The following is a 20,201-nucleotide window of genomic DNA, read 5'->3' as shown; positions in this document are numbered from 1 at the left end:
CGAATTTTTTCAATTAATTTCTGACCAATCTGGTGTATCTTTCCCCAACTTGAATCTGTTGCGGGGTCCTACCCAATAAAATCTTTGTGGGAGGGTGTTTTCTTTCCCCTAACGCCTAGAACTTTCTGCGAGAGTATTTAAACTGCTGATTTTAGGGTCTCCGGGCCACTTCTGTTCCATCTTTCAGTGTATTAAGTACATAGCAGGAGGCGGGAAGCGCCTCTTTCCTCGGCAGCGGTCAACAATAAGGTAATGGCCGATTAATAAATTTTTTTTCTTTGCCAGCTCAGCAGTTTAACTTTCGGGGCAGGTTCTAAGCGTTCCCCTATGTAACCTTTTCCTAAAATGTAACTTCTCTTTTCTTCTATTCTCTTGTAAAGCGACATACTGGGATAGAGAGTGTTAACCCTCTCGAGCTCCCACTCACATTGTTTGAGGTGAACTTATTTTTCGCAACCTATTCTTCAGTAATGTAAGTTAGTAGTTTCTTAAGTCACCTCTGTAGTATGGGATTAGCCCTTGCATCAGTGGCCTTAGAGCCAAAATAGGTCTTAAAGACAAAGTGTATTAGGAGTGCAAGTTCGCCTCCTCTCAAATTGTGATTTTAGAGGTCATGTATTAACTTTCTTGTCATTTAACAGACCTCAGTAGATTGGGTATTTTGCTCCTGTGTATATGTCCTTTGAGGACGGCTTAAAGGTGGAGTTCGGAGTGGCCTATGATAGGCTTGTATTTTAAGGGGAAGTTGCCCTTTTTGAAAATTGTGTTTCTGCCTCAAGGAGGCTTTTGGATGTAATTGGAAGCCGGTGTTTCTGGCATGTTTGGGGGTTTTCGGCCCCTTTGTTGTATGGTGTTCATTGTAAGGTTGGGCTCATGGCTCAAGAATTATGTTTCTGACTTTTTGAAGCCCCAAATGGGGTACCTATGTAAATGTAATTGTCAATCGTGTTTCGGCTACTAAGTACCTGTTCAATTTGTTGTTACCTAATTTTGAAAAGAAAATATAACCTTGTTAAATTTTAAAATTAATTTCACTTTAGTAGCTTGAGACCCCTTCACCACCCAGCACCTTCTTTCATGCATAACTACCACCAAAACACGGTAACAGTAAATAAAATTATTTTCATTCTATTTTATAAAATATAGGAAGGAGCTTGTACACCACATCTGGGCAACTGGAGATGGTTTAAGATGATATAAAATATATGTACATATTAAATACAATATTGTGGGTAGATAGGATGTCCATAGTTGCCATTTATTTTCTTGTTTTACATTTTAAATCATAACAGACTTCAGTCAGGCAAGGTATAATTCTCCAATTCAGAAAATAGTCATGAATACATTTGAAACATCACCAATTTCAATTTACCTTTACTTCTTGATCACATCAATATAAAGTTTCAATTGCATGCAATAAAATATGAAGCATAAAACCTCCTCAAAATTCCCAAGAGTTATCAGAAAATGTTCCTATCTCCTATTTGTCCTCCTTGTCATTCTGATTTTCTTTCGAGGGGATTCTTCAACATTGTTCTGCACCGCAGGTACAGTAATGTTATTCTCGTGCGGCTGCCTAAAAATGAAATAAACAAAATACACTAAATGTAATAAAAATAATAATAATAATAATAATAATAATAATAATAATAATAATAATAATAATAATAATAATAATAATAATGTAAAAACAAAAAAAAAAAAATACCTATACCACTACTCTTTCTGCCACAACAGAGAGAACAATGAAACAATTAAGAATTTAACAAAGTAATTTGGTGCAAATCAGTAAACTGTGTCATATGTAAAGTTAGGAGAACTCCTGGGACAATCCAACTTCAAAGAACATTAAACTGTTTAAAGAAAGAGATCTATGCGACAAGTAACTATCAAGCACAGAATATAACCACCATTAACTAAGATCCAGATCCTTCTCAGCATATTCAACACAATACCAGGATCTCCATCTAGAAACCACATGAAGAAAATCATGCCACTTAATCACTCCCATGCTTCTATACAAAATCTAAACCTACATGTATTAAGAAAGGAGAGCAGGGATGGTATTCATAGGAAATCAACTTTAGGCCTTAGCATAAAAAAAGAGTACCAAAGCTCTCTGTTATGCACGGACAAAAGATACAATAGGATTTGGCTAATTTGAAAAATTGGGTAATTAAAACAGCATGATTTCTTCTGAAATTTATACCAATGATAGTAAAAATAGCCTTATTCTGAATTCTAAAAGAGATGTTCAGATAATTCAAAGTTGCTCCTAACATGGGAGCATGGGTTGGCGACCAAGGACCCCCTCCTTTTTTTTTGGCTTCATGTCGCACTGACACAGACAGGTCTTATGGCGATGATGGGACAGGAAAGGCCTAGGAATGGGAAGGAAGTGGCCGTGGCCTTATTTAAGGTACAGCCCCAGCACTTGCCTGGTGTGAAAATGGGAAACCATGGAAATCCATCTTCAGGGCTGCCGACAGTGGGGTTCGAACCCACTATCTCCCGAATGCGAGCTCACAGCTGTGTGCCTCTAACTGCATGGCCAACTCAATCGGTCAAGGAATCCTTAGTTCAGTCCTGTCATTGCTTCCACTTACTTGTGTCTCGTATCTGACCTCCCTTAGTCAACTCTAGCTCTTTTCTGACGCTGATGGTATTAGAACATTTGAGGCCAAGGAAGTCTTTCATTTTCACACACTTCACGGCTTCATTTGGCTAATACCTTCATTTCTTTTGCTCTGAATAGAATTAATAGAGGATGGTTGCCTAGTTGTACTTCCCCCTAAAATATGATCACCACCACCTGCCTCTTTCTCAAAGTGGATTTGGTATATATACTAAGTACGATACATCTTTGATGACATAAGAATCATCCTTTCTCATTACGTGGCTATATCATCTGATGCAGCACTCCTTCAGTTTCTCAGTAATCGAGAAGAGTTTAAAGGAACCTCTTGTGTAGTAATTCCAGATTTTGTCAATTATGGTGACTCCTCCTGCCCAAACTAAACATCTTTATTTCATTTATGTGCAGTCATTGATGCAACTTTTCGGCAATCCAGCATTCTGCTCCCTAGATCGTAGCAGGTCTAATGGCAGTTTTGTAAACTCTACCTTTGGTTCTTACTGCTATTTCGGGATTTCAGCGTACACCTGGCAAGGACCTTCCCTTCAGCCAGGCAGTATTTAGCCAATGTTTATTCAAACTTTACACATCTATGTAAATAAAATTATAATTTTATAATGTCTGCACCATACCTTGCTTTAATCTCAGACTGGGTACTTGGTATTTTGCATCAAAGTAGGAGGGTGTTCACTAGGGTTTATATTATTAGATTAGTACCCAGTGGCATAGTAATATTAAGACCGGACGAGTTGGCCATGCGGTTAGGTGCGCACAGCTGTAAGGTTGCATCTGGGAGATAGTGGGTTTGAACCCCACTGTCGGCGGCACTGAAGATGGTTTTCTGTGGTTTCCCATTTTCACCCCAGGCAAATGCTGGGGCCATGGCCGCTTCCTTCCAACTCCTAGTCCTTTCATCTCCCATCACTGCAATAACACCTATCTGTGTTGGTGCGACGTAAAGCCAAATGAAAAAAAAAAATTAAAAATGAAGTAATATTAAGGGAACCAAATCAGGAACTATAAAATTTCTTCATTAATATGAAATTAACTGAAAAACAATATACAGTACATAACACAGGTTGTGTAAAATATAATCTCCAGCCTTTTACGTTTCACAAACAGTCTGAGGAATAATAAAGGCATATTTGCAATTATTACAATTTTTCTTAGAGCTCTGTCATTGCAAATACTGTCATCTTTAGCAACAGACTGATATGAGACGAATACTAAAGGAACTATGTTCATTATCAACATTGATTCGACTGCTAGTTGCTTGTTGCTAGTTACATGGTTGTTTATGGTTCGCCTCCAGTCAACCATACACGCTGAGCTAGCCATTCTTGGGTAGGCGAGAACGGCACTCCACTGCACATTCCACTTATGAAATCACGATCAGATATTCCGCCTACTTTTTTTAAAAATCAAGAATTGTTAACATCATCACACCAACAAAATGAACTCAATACCCTTTTACTGGAACCCTCACTCATGTTTAACATATGTTTATCAATCGTCTTCATTCTACTGGAACTAAACATTGTGCTCCATATCACCAAGTTTCTACCAACACATCGGCAAACTGTATGTTAGCACAGCATTATCATGTTAAAAAGGACTCTATTACCAATTTTATTGAACCATCTCATGTGTACAATATTTTAATTTTCACTTTTAACAGTATTCAAGTGGTGTGCTCAGAATATTCCAGCATATTCTTCAACATTTTAACAGACGCATTCGGCAGTCCGAATTATTTTTAATGTGTTTCTGTCCTTATCCTTTGTGCTTAATCTTAAAATTGTTCGGCTGATGATGTCTACAAGATAGATGAAACATGTTCTGTTATTTTTTAAATGGTATTTAAATAATTAAATAAAAAATGTTTTAGTATTGTAAAGGTGGAACATTTGACCATACCTTTTAAGTATACATATGACAATACAGGCTTTATAATGAAATTCATTTTAGGCAATTTCAACAGCTTCCCGTACAATCCTGGACCTGTAGTTGTTACATATATATATTTTTTGTATGTGCGCTATGCTACCAATTTCTAACGTCATCTTAGGGGTGACGCTAAAATAAATGAAGATCGATTATCAGTCAAGACCCAGTAAAAGTATATTAGTGCGCAGTGGAATGAAAATAAGAGCAGCTCAGCGAAAGAGGACCATCAGGACTGATGATAAGGGCAAAACAAGATAACAAATAACTTGTATATTTATTTATTTTATTTTCGAACCAGCGGAAAGATAACAATATATACTCTAGCAAGAACGATTTAGCAGAAAAGGAAAGAGGAGTGTACAAATATATATCAAGTAATATTTGGTAAGATTTTTGAGAAAATGGAATGTACAAATATATATTAATAAATTTAGAGTATAACAATTAAACAAAAATTGACTGCAAATTGAAAGGCTGTACAGTGAGAATGGAATATACAAATAGATTTCAACTGATATTTGGTAAGACATTTGAGTACAGGTGGTGAAAAAGGAGTGTACAAGTAGATACAAATAAATTTAGAGTATAACAATTAAAGAAGATTTGACTACAAATTGAAAGGCTGTACAGTGAGAATGGAATATATGAATAGATATCAGTAAATTTAGGATATAAATTAGTTCTCAAAACACCGTGATAACTAACAGGAGTACCAACTTGGAGAAAGTCAATATATTTAAAGCTTGTAGATGATTCATAGGTTTTCCAAATATAATAATTAAACCTAACAGCGATGCTAAGGGTAAACATCTGCTAGACAAATACTATGATGGGTAAATATGTGATACACATGAAAAACATTACAAGGAATCAAAGTACGTGTTCAGAAGAAATAGGTTAGAAGAACTTACGTTAATATAAGTACCAGAAAAAAATAAAATAAAGAAATGTGAAGATAATTCTTATTCCAAAGGATCATAGCATGTTTGAATTTGATGATCGTAACAAGTACCATAATAATATGAGTGTACCTTAAAACATGAAACATCAATAGAAAACTAGTTCCAAGGGATCAAAGTACATGCTTAGGGTTTGCAGTGATCATGACAAGTTCCATAATAATACGACTACATGTAAAAATGTGAAATATGAAGGGAAATCTTATACAAGATATAAAGCTAGTACAATTATAGTATAAAGTGTCATGTTCCTTGATACGAGTACCAATGTACCGGCATGTTTGGCCAATGTATACCTTGCCGCAAGCACAGGGAAGGGAATTTTGTGTACCCCAGGATGTAAAAGTGGGGACAATTTGTCCTTGGTTTTACCTAGACTGTGAGCAAATTTAGTGATGGTGGCAAACAAAGTTTTTATATTGCATTTGTAGAGGACCATGGCAATTCAATCTCTTTTTTGTTTGCTAGTGGCTTTACTTCGAATCGACACAGATAGACCTTGTGGTGGCGATGGGATAGGAAAGGCCTAGGAGTTGGAAAGAAGCGGCCTGGCCTTAATTAAGGTACATCCCCAGCATTTGCCTGGTGTGAAAATGGGAAACCACGGAAAACCATCTTCAGGGCTGCCAGAAGTGGGATTCAAACTCACTATCTCCCGGATGCAAGCTCACAGCCGCGCGCCCCTGACCGCATGGCCAACTTGTCCGGTGCAATTCGATCTGTGTGTTGTGAATATTAGGCAGATAGGCAGTTCCCTTACATCTTCCTTCTGTGAACTTTCCTTAGTCCTTCCTCTGGGATGCAGGGCTCTATGAATCTGCACATCACTGTAACTATTATAACCCTTGAACGTGCGACCTTGAGTGTGCCCATCTCCACCTGGATATTTGATGGCTCACTAATTTGTATCACCCTTTTGGTGAGTGTCGTGAGAATGCCTTGTTGGCTATACAACGTGCGTTCCATAAGTAATGCGACCAATTTTTTTTTCTGACGCAACTGTACACCGCAGCATGTTCTAACCTGCTGGGCTAGATGGAGCGAGGCGTTAGCTTCAAACGCTCTTTAGACCCTTAGTTAGAACTGCTGTTTGGTTCTCATCCAAGGATTTCTTAGAAAGATTGACGACAGTTTTACTAGCATCTGGGTTAGTGCATGAGACTGCCTGTTTCTGAGCCAATCGGAGGAACTTAGATTTCTGTCTGAATGACACGTGGTTGAATTTGCGTTCAGCCTGTAGAGCAGTAATGCGATCGAAAGACAACCACAATTCCTGCAAGAGTGTATTGCTTAGCAGCAGATGTAAATGAAACAACTCTCGGGAGACTGAGTCCAGTTCGTTATGAGTGTAATGCACTCCTTCAATCGCAAGAGCCTTGTTAGCGTGCTGATACTGCATATTCTCCTGGCCTTCGGAGTATTTAATGTGTGCTTCAGCTTCACACAGTTCGGAATGATATTATGGTCCTGGCATCTCAGCAGAAAGCATAAAGAAAAAAGAAGAAGAAAACAGTATTGCTCTTATGACAACAGGGTTGCCATATCGAACGGCTCTGTTCAACAGTATGGCAAGATCGTGGCATATATATTGGTGAAACTTAGTACTTAAGTTCAAAATAAAAGAAGGATGAAACTAAGCTGCAATTAAGAAAAGATCTAGGGTACCAACCACAGTATTGAAGTTCGAGGCAAACTGGGAAAAAATAGACAACAGATAATTTTTATAGGCTTGGGGTGGGGGATGCAGTTAATTGAATTTAATACATTTGCCCAGGCAATGCTGGACACTACTGTGCCGTCATATCACCCCACGTAAAGAATGATAACAATTAAATACGCTTGTGAAAAGTGGTAAAAATTGGGCAAAAATAAAATGCGCTTAACACATTCACGCCCCTATCCGAGTTATTGCCTATAGCGTGTGACCATGCTGTGGACCGTATCCGAGTTAGCCCGGATAAGCGCAACCTTGAACTCGAGCCGTTCCTACGCAGCTGGGATCTATTTTGGTCACAAATATGTGCAAGAGAGATGAAAGTAATACCCTTATGAATGTTTCTACTAACCGAAAACCACATGGCCACGGCGATTTTCCCTCCCAATGCACTTTCTTTGTTCTGTTTCTGAAGGTAGCCTAGCGCTCGCACAACTAGCTGCGTAGTTGGTTTGTGATAGCACAAGCGTGTGAATAGTCGCGTTCTGTAGTATAACCATGGCGTGTAGGGACAATATAAATGATGCAAGTGATGCGAACTTACAAAGCACAGTTTTTCAGCTGCTTGAAAATTATCTTGGCCAGGGGTATACAGTCTATATGGACAATTATTACAAATGGCGTTTGACTCGCGAAACAATTACGGGAACAGAATACTGCCGTATGTGGAACAATACGATCGAATAGGGGTGTACCAAAAGATCTAAAGGAACACCAGGCAATTCTCAAACGGGGTAAAAAGTGAACCCGACATACAAGTACAGTCACCTCTCTCCGAAATCTCAGCTCCATCTACGTCATCAGCTCCAAGTCAACGTCCAGCAATTTTGCCGCCAAAAATGGCACCGGCCAAGGATCCATCATTTAGGTTAGATGCGAAGAGAAAAGAGTATATTCTCTTGAAAGTTTCCACCATCAAATATAGACAAGTTCCCCTGAAGAATGTGCAAAGTGTGCTTCAAAAATAAAATTATTAGTGAAGCACGCTATTTTTTGGAATGTTTAGTGTTTCCACTCACCCAGGAAAGTGTGACATTACCTACCACGCCCTACAGAGATACTAGAGGACTTCATTAAGGTATGTGGAAAATTTTGTTTCCATATCTTGATTAGTTTAGAACTTATTGTGAAAAGAATTCGTTGTTGTTTGCTCTGCCTCTAACAGCTGGAATAGCTGGGCCAGCCCTTTAAATAGCCGCTCAGATGATGGGCGTGAATGTGTTAAGAAACAAAAGCTAAATAACAAAACCAAGCAGAGATAAAAATCATAGCTAATTTCTGTATGAGTGCAAGTCATGTTGTGATGTACTGGTGCACACCACAGCATCAAAATATTCAGTAACAACTGCTGTACAGTACAAGAATATTAGAACACACACAAATAAATAGATGACTTCTCTTCAACAGTGATAAGGTGCCGGCAATTCACAGTCTAACATTACGCGTTGCATGTACTAGAGCAACTAAGAAGGAAAATGAAGGAAGGCACAAAGCGATGGCTGTTCCCACCATTGTGCTTCCTCCCTTCCTGCGAATATATTTATGAAATAGAAAAGCTTCAGTAGTTATTTTAATAACTCGCGGACAAAAACATATCCCATCCATTTTCTTTCTTTCATAATACAATATACAGTACATTATAATATTTCTTAGTGATGAGGAATTATGAGTGTCCAAGAGGGGATGTGTTCGCTCTTTGTAGGTCCATAAGAGCAGTACTGTTTTCTTAACATGGAATGAGCTATAGTGGTATAGCTCCAATAATACTTGGGCAACTCTATGACCCACAAAATTCCCTTATTTAGCCGATTTGAATGTGATAAATTTCTTGTAGCTTTGCACATCTTTGACTGTTTAAGAATTTTCTACATCAAGAAAACCTATTGAAATGCCAAAATACAATGATAAGAAATGAGACTATTATGCCATATAAATTCAAGTTTGCGTGAGAACCAAATTAAATTCTAATTCTGGATGTGTGAAGGGCAGGAAAATTAGTATGCCAATGGGTTAAATGGTGATATCAAGGATGTTCTCCACCTCACAAATTCAGGGTTCAGCCCTAGGTAAAAGATATTACGTCTACGATTTTCTTTGAATAACAAGGAATGAAATTACTAATTAAAAATGTGGCTACACAGTATTGAGGAAGTTTCCTCTAAATTAATTGCTAATCGTAATCTATGCTTCTACGGCACGGTCCTGTGATGTATTTCTAGAACATAAATACATATATTTACTATTATTGATTAGGTGGAAACATCCACCCTTTATATTTATGAAAGGGTCCAATTGGTTTTGTAGTTCCCAACATTTCAACATTCCCAAAAGCACAGTGAAAAGCAAACATCCACAGCCTGTTTCCAGTCATTCGACCGAGTCAGGAATGGAATGAATGAATGAAGCTCCCATCTAGCAGTGAGGATAGGAATTGTGCCGGCTGCCGAAGCCTGTTGCACTCCTCTGGGGCAATGATTAATGAATGACAGATGAAATGAAATGATATTGGAGTGTTGCTGGAATGAAATATGACAGGAAAAACCGGAGTTCCCGGAGAAAAACCTGTCTCACCTCCACTTTGTCTCATATGGAGTGACTGGGATTTGAACCACGGAACCCAGCGGCCAAAAGTGAAAATATGATAATGATAAACCCGATTGGATCATAGTTTACAATCCTCGAAAACTTTTCCAATTAATTACTAACATTTCGATTTTAATAAAGGAAAAGAAGGAGGTTGTTACATGAAATTCTCTTATACTGGCATAATAATTTTTACAAATGAACATTTTTAATCAAAAGTACAATACAGGAAAGTAATACCACAGTTGTTCTCATTAATGGATACAGAAAGTCTGAAAATCTACGCAACCAAAGTCAAGAATAAACTACTACTACTTGACAATATAACTATCTACCCTACAAAGTATTACCTCCATTATATTACAAAATTAATTGAAAATGTTTTGCACTCACTCAGTAACTGATGAATCAGAATCTGAAGTTTCTGGTACAACAATTCCTTTTGTTGAACAGTTATAAGCTTCAGGACTACGGTAGATTTCTTCATTTTCTTGCGACAGTTTTGAGACCTTTACTCTTGCGAGCTATTAACATACGACAATTTAGTGAAAGTAATGTAACTGTGCATACCAGATAACTAAAACACACACCTACTATTTTTAAGAATAACTTAATTTGCAAAGAAATTAAGCTTATCTCAAGAATGATGCTGGAACAATGACGGACACATTAGGCTATAAAAAGGATTTAAGTTAATCAGGTTACAATAAGAGTTGATGGTAGAATGGAAGATTATTTCCATGTACACTTCCCAACACAGAAAGTGAGTACGCTGAAACATTCTAAGACCAACTGTACAGTAACGGGCATTGTCACATGCAACCAAGACAATGTGGTTCTAGTTTGAGACTTAAGGGCACTGAAACATTACTCATATTGAAGCTGCTATTGTAACTGAGGTATCTATGAGTGTGAGAAACAATAATATATCGCCGTTTCCAGGAAAATGGCCTTAAAAACAAATGAGATGAAAGGTAGCAGGCAGACTAATTGGTGTCTTATGCTAAGCCTGTTTTTGAAGCGCCGTAGCCCAGTTGGTATGGATACTCAGGTTCACAGTAGGAAAGTGGCTGGTTCGAAACGGCTTGGCATGGTTTTTTTTCACTCTACTGGCAGCAACAGCGGACAAACCAATCGGACAGCAGGATCCCCCACCACACTTATTACACACTGGGAGGTCATTCTACCAGCAACTACAACACACCAAGGAACTCACAACTGTGGGAGGGTGGATGCTCTCATTCAATATGGAAATATAACTGCAACAGAGACTGAACAACGCTACAGCATCCTATAGAATATGACAATGCATTGAATAAGACATATTTAGAGAATTAAGAGACATAAGCTGATGTGCTGCCTCAGGTTTGCGGTGAGTCTTGAACCGGAAACAGGATGATCGCTTGATAGCTCAGGCCCATTTAATCATATTCATGAATGTTGTGCAGCTAAGCCAGGCAGCGTGTTTTCGCAGTAGCTCAAGGGTGGCAGAGTTACAATCCCGGTGAACAGCTAAGAAACAAAAGCTCACTGATGAGAAGAGGGTGTACCACCTTGCGTTTGCCGAGGATAACGTGCTACGTGATTTGTTGAATGTCATTTTCTCTGATGAGACCACGATTTCCTCGATGAATGATCGTTCGGTACGTATTTGGCCCTTTTGGCACCCGATGCAATCCAGCATATGCAGCCAAGTATCGCGCTCTGGCCGTGTATCTGTTGGACGAGCTCTCGTGTGATAGGAATGTTGCACAGAACTGAGCAACGTCTCACTGCTGGGCAATATGCACACATTTTAGTGAATATAATGGTTCGTTCCATACAGTTGCTACGTCCCACTAGTGTTATACAATTTCAGCTGTCTCCAATCCACACAGCCCAGTTGGTTCAAGAATGGTTTGCAAGGCAATGTCAGGTGGAGTTAAAAGAATGGCCTCCTTGTGGGGCAGAGATTCGTGTGGGCTTAGACGAAAAGAGTAATGGTGGAAACTTGGCTTGACCCCATGCCAATTACAAATGATGCTCTCAGGGATGTTGTCTATGCAGCATGGGATGAGGTTGTAGGTGACGACAGTATGCTTTTGCCCCAGTCGAATACATAGACAGATACCTGAGAGAGGCTGTGTACAAGGGCGGTGAGGAAATCCAATGGAACTTTTCAAGGCCACAAAACCCACTTACTATCAACAATGATATGATAAAACTAAGGAAGTTATGTGACTTGCCATACAAGGCAGTATAGAAATAAAAATAAACATCTTTTACCCTACCGAGACTCTGATTCATGATACCTCAGGCGAGCGGCTCAACTCACGATTTAACATGCACAGCTACTGCCTTGGCCAACAGAGCCTGCACATCAGGAGGCACTTGACAAAACTGTAACACCACCGCCAGACAAAATATAGTGCATACATCATGACATCACGAATACTACGACCACTGGACGGATATATTATGTCCCTGGCTAACAGATGTAACAAGCCCTGCACTATGGCCATATACGGACAATGATATGTTCCAGGGAACACTCCCTTTCTGTATCAGGATGTGTACTTACAGGGGTCAGAAAATGCTATAAACTTTCAAAGTTTATAGCAGATTGGTCTAATACTTGGCATATTATTCCTTGGAATATGAAACTAAGTCCAGCAAATATGGCATGAAAATCAGTATGCCAGTTGAGAATAAAACTAGATGATTGAATGCTAGGTAGGAAATATTAAATTGGAGATAGAAAACTATTTCAAGAAAGTAACCTGCATTGTAATCATTTTTAGTTTTGTATTGCTATTACTAGCCTAGTGCAGCGTTTATAAGGCAGACCTATAAAGGAGGGTATGTGACATCTGTAGTGTATTGGAAACTGTGTGTTAGCGTAGTGGAGGTCAGCACTGTTGAGCACAAATACCCAGTCCCTGAGCCAAGGGAAATAACCATTCACTGTTAAAATCTCAAATTATGCCCAGGGATTGAACCCTGTAACCTACATCATGGGAGTCAGAACTATCACTGTGATGTTTTCAGGCTGACTCTGTGGTACAGGAGCAAAAGATATGTGATCTGCAGACAACTTGAAAAGCTGGAGATAAACTTGCTTGAAACAAACATGAAGGAATGGCAGCATGAAAGGTATTTGTTAACCGGTGTAGATAGTGGGGTCAGAAAAAGCTATAAACTTCCATTATGAAAGTTTATAGCAGATGGTGTCTAAAACTTGCCATAATAATAACAATAATAATGATGAATTAAACTGACTTAATTACTGTTTATTAATTGGCAAATATATCACATCACACCATTTAGAGAATGGCTGTCTTCAGCGAGTGTTCCAGAACAGGAACACTTGATGTCTTCTGCTCAGCACGAACATTAAGATAAAAAAATTATGTTCTCGTGCCGAGATGATTCAGCTCTTTTTACACACATTCCCAAAGGAGGTGAACTGTACATACCTATTTACCCAAATACTGCCCTTCTGCCAACCTTAAATTTCCGGCAATACCGGGAATCGAACCCGAGCCCCCCAAGATGGCAGCTAATAACACTGTTATACTATGGAGGTGGGTAATATTATGGTAAGAAATGCATTTATGTATGATGTGGTCATACACTGCATAGAGTTTTAATTGTGTCTGGTTCTTGAGAATTTAGTGCTTTAAGATGCAGTTGTGCCTTATGTGACTGATATGAAGAATTATGAGTGTTCGGTAATCAAATATAGATTCTATGTAAGTTCCAAGGGCTCTGATATGCTCTGTGTATGTCGTTTTGAAATCTGACTAGTTTGTCCAATGTGAATTTGGAATATTAACTTGTATTTGAGTTTGTAAATACGTATTATACATGTCTGGGTGCTGGATGTTATTTTCAGTTTGAATTCTGTCAAGGATTCTGTTCTCAGTTTTGAGCACCATCCTGTACCCTATTTTTCTGAATTATTCACGAAGTATTTATTGTGAGCACTGTGTTTTGCGCAGAAAACTCATTAGCAACTATCAGGGTTGGAGTGCTGAATGCTACCAATCCTGGTTATACTCAACAATTTACCTTGTTTTGCAAGTCAATTGCTGAGGATAATGTTTCCAAATGGATACAAAAGTACTAACATATGAGGGTTATTTTATAAGTAAGGTCTGATTGGCTGCAGCTATGTTAATTTTGCGTGCCTGTAGAAACGAGCAAGCATGGCTTCTGGCATGATCTACGCACAAGCAGACTCCATGTGCAGTTGCGGCATCACGTTGCGTTGTTTATACTGCAAGGTTAAAATGTTTAAGACATTTGAACGGCCTGCCGACTGCGAAACATGTTCTGTGATTCAGTTTTTGACAGCAAGGAATGTGTCAGCAGCAGACAATCACCGCCAGATATGTGAAGTGCACAGCTCCAATGCAATGAGTGATAGCCAAGTGCATAATTAGATAAGGTTGTTCAAGGATGGGCAGGGCAATGTTTGTGATGAAACACGATAGGGCCAACCTTCTGCAATCACAGGCGACTTGGTATGCACAGTTAATTTATTAATTAATTAATGAAGATCAGCAGATCACGATTTCCACGTTGTAACTGGTACTTCACAAATTTCAAGGTCAATGCTGTACAACATCATTTCTGAAAACTTGTGTTCAGAAAATTGCTTTCTGCCTTCTGAGGAACAAAAGAAAAAAAAAGGAGAATGGCCAGTGCTTTGAAATTTCTAACCCATACAATGAGAAAAGAGATGAACTTTTGAACCACACTATCATAGGGAACGAGACATGGGTGTCTCACATGACTCCAGAAACAAACCGGCAATCAAGGGAATGGTGATACACAAGATCTCCAACAAAAGTGAAAGCCAAAGAGACAATTTCAATATGCAAGACTGTGGAAACTGTGTTCTGTTAGTTGAATTTATGCCACAAGGGACAACAATAAATGCAGCTGTGTATGTGACCTAGAGAAACTTTCAGTGTGCCATACAGAATAAGCGACGTGGCCTACCATCATCTGGAGTTTTGTTACTGTATGACAATGCACGACCTCATTCTGGTGCTCAAACTCAAGAGTTAATCAGATCCTTTGGATGGGAGCAAATGGACCACCCACCAATTACCACCAGTTCTGCTACCTGAAGGGATTTCTTGCTGATCAGCGGTTTGACACTAATGAAGAAGTGAAAACAATGATTAAAGAATGGTTGTCTTCACAGACAGCTGAGTTCCATGATATGGGCAAAAACAAATTAGTAGAATGCTATGTTAAATATTTAAACAAAGGAGGAAAAAAAAATAGCTGATGTAAAGAGTGGAATAAAGTTCTAACAACAACTTTACTAGTTTTGTTCTTATTGAAAAAGAGAACTTATTTAAAAGTAACCTTCACAATTCCTTTAATGTCTTAACACCGGCCTACGGAAAAAAAAAAAAAAAATTCTCTTCTGGCGAATAGTTGAAGAGGTGATTTACCCTAATTTAGGTGTGCTGATTTCAAATATGTAAACAGCTTTTTCCTATCACGTACAGTTGTTTTGCTGTTTGAAAACCAAATTTGACATATTGTTGTAATTTCAATAGAAAACACCATAACAGAGAATGTATGTAATTTTAATGGGACATGATCAAATTGCAACGAATATACAAAATAGTAACATGTTCATTGCTAGAGTGTATGAAACTCACTAAAAGAACACTACTGTTTGCTGCACATTGATGCGAATGAACGCTGTGTTGATTTGCGTTTGTGTTCCTCAATAGTGTTATCTTGCACTAGACACCAACAGTAATCTGACATCATGGAGACATCCCATTGCCCCTCATACCTTCATTCCATTTCTTTTAGATCCTGATGGAACCACTCACCATGTTTCTCACAGAATGCTCCTAAATTTGCAGGAAAATAATCCAGATGACTGTGCAGAAAATGTCATTTTAAGCTCATGCGGCAACCCAATTTCTGGAAGTTGTACAGCATGGTTTCCCAAATATGTTGGTAGTTGACATCTTTAACATTACCCAGGAATTTGCTACAAACATCCTTGAATGATTCCCATGCCTAAAGCATCGTACTGAATGTCGGATCCTTCATAAGCTTCCGAATTTGGGGGCCATCAAAAACTCCTTCCTTAATTTTGGCATCCGACAGTCCTGGAAATTTGTGACAGAAGTACCGAAAGCAGGGACTGCCTCTATCCAAACTCTTCACGTACTGCTTCATAATTCCCAATTTAATATGTAAAGGGGGCAATAACACATTTTGAGGATCAATTAATGGACGATTTACAATGGTTTCTTTCTCCAGACACAGACTGTTTCCTCTTGGGTCACTCAGACACTAATCAGCGACGATCTCTGTCCCGAGAGTCCTACTCACACAGGAAACACGGGAACGTTGTATGTCCTCCTTGCTGCCCTAATATGATATCGCACACTTTTAAAAAACAGCACTGTAACCATCTGTGTTCATTGTAGTTCAGTTTCTGCAACACCATAGATAAATTGTGATGGTTTTCACAAAGAGATGTTGAATGGGCGACTGGCACTGAAGCAAGTTTATTTCCATTGTGCAGAAGAACACCTTTGAGACTTCTTTTATTGGTATCAATAAATAGACGCCAGTCCCTTGCTTGGTAAATAGTTCCAAGACGACGAATCAAGCCAGGGATATCACAGTAAAACACAAGTTCGTCTTCGTGAACAAAAAACTGCTGGAATTCTCCCTCCTGATTTCTGTAACAATATGAATTTGTCCCAGGAAGTAAAAAATGTCTCTCTTTTAATCTTGATCCTAAAAGTTCACTCCGTTTAGTGAGGTCTAGGTCATGCACCAAATCATTTAAGTCACACTGATCATAAAGACGAGGAGTTTTATCCTCAACATCCGGTACAAAGGTATCATCATCACCATCCTCCGCACTTGAAAATGATGAAGACACATTCTCCGGCAACTGTATTGGTGGTTTTGGGATAGGAATATTGGGTCCATGTGGTACAGGGGTTATAGCAGATGGAAGGCAGGGATACACAATGAGCTTTTTGTTTTTCGTATTGAACCCAGACACTTTACATACACAAAAATAACATTCGCCAAAATGATTTCTTTGTTCCTGCCAAGCCATTGGGATTCCGAATGGCATTGGTGGCAGCAACCCATTGTACCACTGCTGCAGGTTTTCCACACAATATGGGATGCAAAATTCTTGTCCTGATCACCTAACTTCATGTTAAAATATGCCAAGTTCAGGCTTTTTATAAATGGTGTAATATTTTGCTTCTGGCTTTTAATTGTATACTGGTCACATATATAACAGAAAGAGTTGGGATTGTTCACACATTTTTGCCTCTGAACATCACTGCCACTTGCCATTTTAACATATACTCTCAATCGACTTCAAGTTGGTTTGGATTGGACACTAAATGTAACGTACATCACATACATTTGCCGGAAAATCTTTGCAGGCCGGTGTAATTATTTATAGGATGGAAGATTACATAATTATGAACTCACCCTGTGAGGAAGGGGACATGTAGAGAAAGACCTAGAGACAATGATTACCATCCGATTTCAATGTCAAGGTGTAAAAGTAGACTAGAACTAATTGTTAACAATGATGCTTTCATGGCCCATACTTGTAGACATGATATGAGCTTTTGGGCTTATGCCGTGTCAAGAAAACAAGGTGAAACTCTTTATGCTTTCCAGAGAACTTTGCTCCGCGTCTTCAAAAGAAAATCTCAACTGTTCCCAAGGAAAGCTTGAATTTAAGAATATTTTACCATTGCAGAATTGTAGTGGTACGCTTGTTCATCACCAGGTAGCTTGCTGTATGCTGGCACAGCGCTCCAAGCAGGAGCTGACGATAACAAATGAGATGTTTTATGACACAGTGTATGCTTGAGAAGTATCAGAGAGGACATCAGACGAATCAGGAATGAATGTGGTAGAAGAAATAAAAACTAATACAATAAAAGTAACGAAAGACACCAGGACAGAATAGAACAGAGCTGAAGAATGGAAAGAAAGTATGTGGAGAAAACTAGCAAATGATGATGTGACACAATGTGGGGGGGATACCCGGTATGCACACGTATGAAAGAATGACATTAACACGTAGCTTGGAATGAACCAACTGGTGGTGACGAACATACAAATTTAGAAAATACCGAAATAAAATAACAATATAGAACGGACAGGGAAGAAAACTACCTACATAAATCCTTAATGACTGGTAACTACGTATTACTTAATAGGCAAGATCGCAATATGAAGATATAGTTGGAATTCAAGAGGACAAATTGTGGAAAATATTCATTCATAGGAAGGGGAGTTAGGGATTGGAATAACTTTCCAATTTCCCTGAAATCATTTAAGAAAAGGTTGGGAAAACAATAGATAGGGAATCTGCCACCTGGGTGACTGCCCTAAATACATATCAGTATTGACCGATTGAAGGTATGAATATGACAAACAGATTAGAGTAGACGTAAGATGTAGTAGTTACAGTAAGACCGCGATAATCCGGCACTCGATAGTCCAGCAGACCCGACTGTCTGGCATGTATCAGAAATAGAATTTTTCCTGTATTTGGATGGATTTTGCGCTTGGTGCAGTAGGACGCGTTTGGGAGGTATCGGAACCACTTGGCGTCTCACCTGTGAGCACAGGATTGTCTGCCTCACTGTGTGAGTGTACTCTGAACCAATCGCCATTTTGGCTTAGTGCTAATACCACAACGTAGACCTACAGTTACAGTAATTTACATTTGCATCAATACTTTTACAATACAATACAGTTACAGTGAAAAGTTTGTATGTATAGTGAAGGTATGTTTCCTAAACCAACCTAAAGTCAGCCTAAAACGGCAAAATGCAAACATGTGACGCTGACAAACCAGCAAAAACTGGACATCATAAGAAGATTGCAAAAAGGTGAGAACTGAAACAATATTATGAGCAAATTTTAATATTGCATCTTCAATTATATATGACATTAAAAAACAAAAACAACAGTTAAAATTTGTGTCTGAAAGTGCTTCTCTTAAAAATGTAGATATTAGACAAACTCTAAAAAATCTTAAATTAAATACTCTAGACAAAATTTTGTAAACATGGTTCAGTGCTAAGAGAGCAGAGGGACAGGGTCTATGATTATTGAAAAGGCCAAATTTTCCTCAAGGAATTAGATTTACCTTCAGATGAAATTCTGTCATTATTGTAGGGTGGCTTCATAATTTCAAGATCCTTCATGGCATCCGTAAACTAGATGTTTCTGGTGAATTAAAATCAGCTGCTGAGGCTGCTGCAAATTAGTACAAAACGACGTTTCAAAAACTTGTTATACAACATCAATTGTCCCCAGCCTAAAATTACAACGCAGATGAAATGGGCCTCTTACAGTGGTTGCCAAATTCAACTCTAGTGGGAGTTAAGGAATCCAGCGCAAAGGGTTTTAAAAGAATAAAGACAGAATAACTGTCTTAGGGTGTGAAAATGCTTCAGATGATCATGAACTGAGACTGTTTATGACTGGAAAGAACACCGAGTGGCAAACAGTCACGGGAAGATGTGTCCCATTATAAAATGTGCCCTGTATGACCCCTGAGCGTTGTGGCTAGCTGAGCAGTCCGTCACAGACACCAGTGTCGTGACGATAGCAACACGCCGCAAGTTAACCTTCTTTGAACGTGGGATGATCATCGGCGGACGGGCCATAGCACTGCAGAGATTACACGCGAATTAGGGTTTCCGAGGTCAACAATGTCGAGGGTGGATCTTTTATAACACAGAGAGAATGTTACTATCCGCGTAAACCGTTGTATGCGAAAACCACACGTGTTTAATGAACGGGCATCAGGTCACCTCCGCAGAACCATAGTGGGCGCTTGGTGGGCTACTGTGAAACAGATCACCAAGCAGTTGGGAGTCAGGAACCCATTTCTACAAGGACTGTAAGAAGCCAACTGCACTGCATAGGCTTCACCAGCTGATGATCAACTTGTGTCCCTTTGCAGACATCGACACAGAGCTCAACGACGTGCATGGGCCCACAAACATCAGCAATGGACCATGAGAGAGTGGTGGCATGTGGTATGGTCCTATGAATCCTGGTTCCAGTTGTATCGAGCTAATGGGCGCACAAGTGTGTGGCGTATGCCACATGAAGCTATGGATCCTGCGTGTCAACAAGGTTGTGTCCAGGCGGGAGGTGGCTCATTTCTGGTCTGAGCGGCATTCTCATGGTCACAATTAGACCCCATTGTCCGGCTGCAGGGAGAGCTGACAGGTGCACATTATGGGAACGTTTTCTCAGACCATCTGCATCACTTTCTGGCCCTAGAGTACACTGATGGAGATGCCATGTTTCAACAGGACAATGCACCATG

At 39.1% G+C, this 20,201-nt stretch overlaps 1 protein-coding gene across 2 annotated transcripts in view; it reads right to left on the bottom strand.

Moving 5' to 3' along the window:
• Positions 1-1,160: 1,160 nt before the first annotated feature.
• Cap-G (Chromosome associated protein G) overlaps positions 1,161-20,201 on the bottom strand; it is a 312,952-nt gene continuing 293,911 nt past the window's right edge. The window contains exons 20-21 of one of the 2 annotated variants that reach the window (XM_068224995.1): positions 10,232-10,362; positions 1,161-1,576 (exon numbers count right to left, since the gene is read on the bottom strand). In XM_068224995.1, the coding sequence (XP_068081096.1) occupies positions 1,474-1,576; positions 10,232-10,362 (234 nt within the window). In that variant the 3' untranslated portion in view covers positions 1,161-1,473. The remainder of the gene's footprint in view (positions 1,577-10,231; positions 10,363-20,201) is intronic. The other variant, XM_067143890.2, reaches the window with a different exon arrangement.

This window comes from Anabrus simplex, chromosome 1, assembly GCF_040414725.1.
Source record: "Anabrus simplex isolate iqAnaSimp1 chromosome 1, ASM4041472v1, whole genome shotgun sequence".
Lineage (NCBI taxonomy): Eukaryota > Metazoa > Arthropoda > Insecta > Orthoptera > Tettigoniidae > Anabrus > Anabrus simplex.
This window is presented reverse-complemented; position numbering and strand designations above follow the sequence as displayed.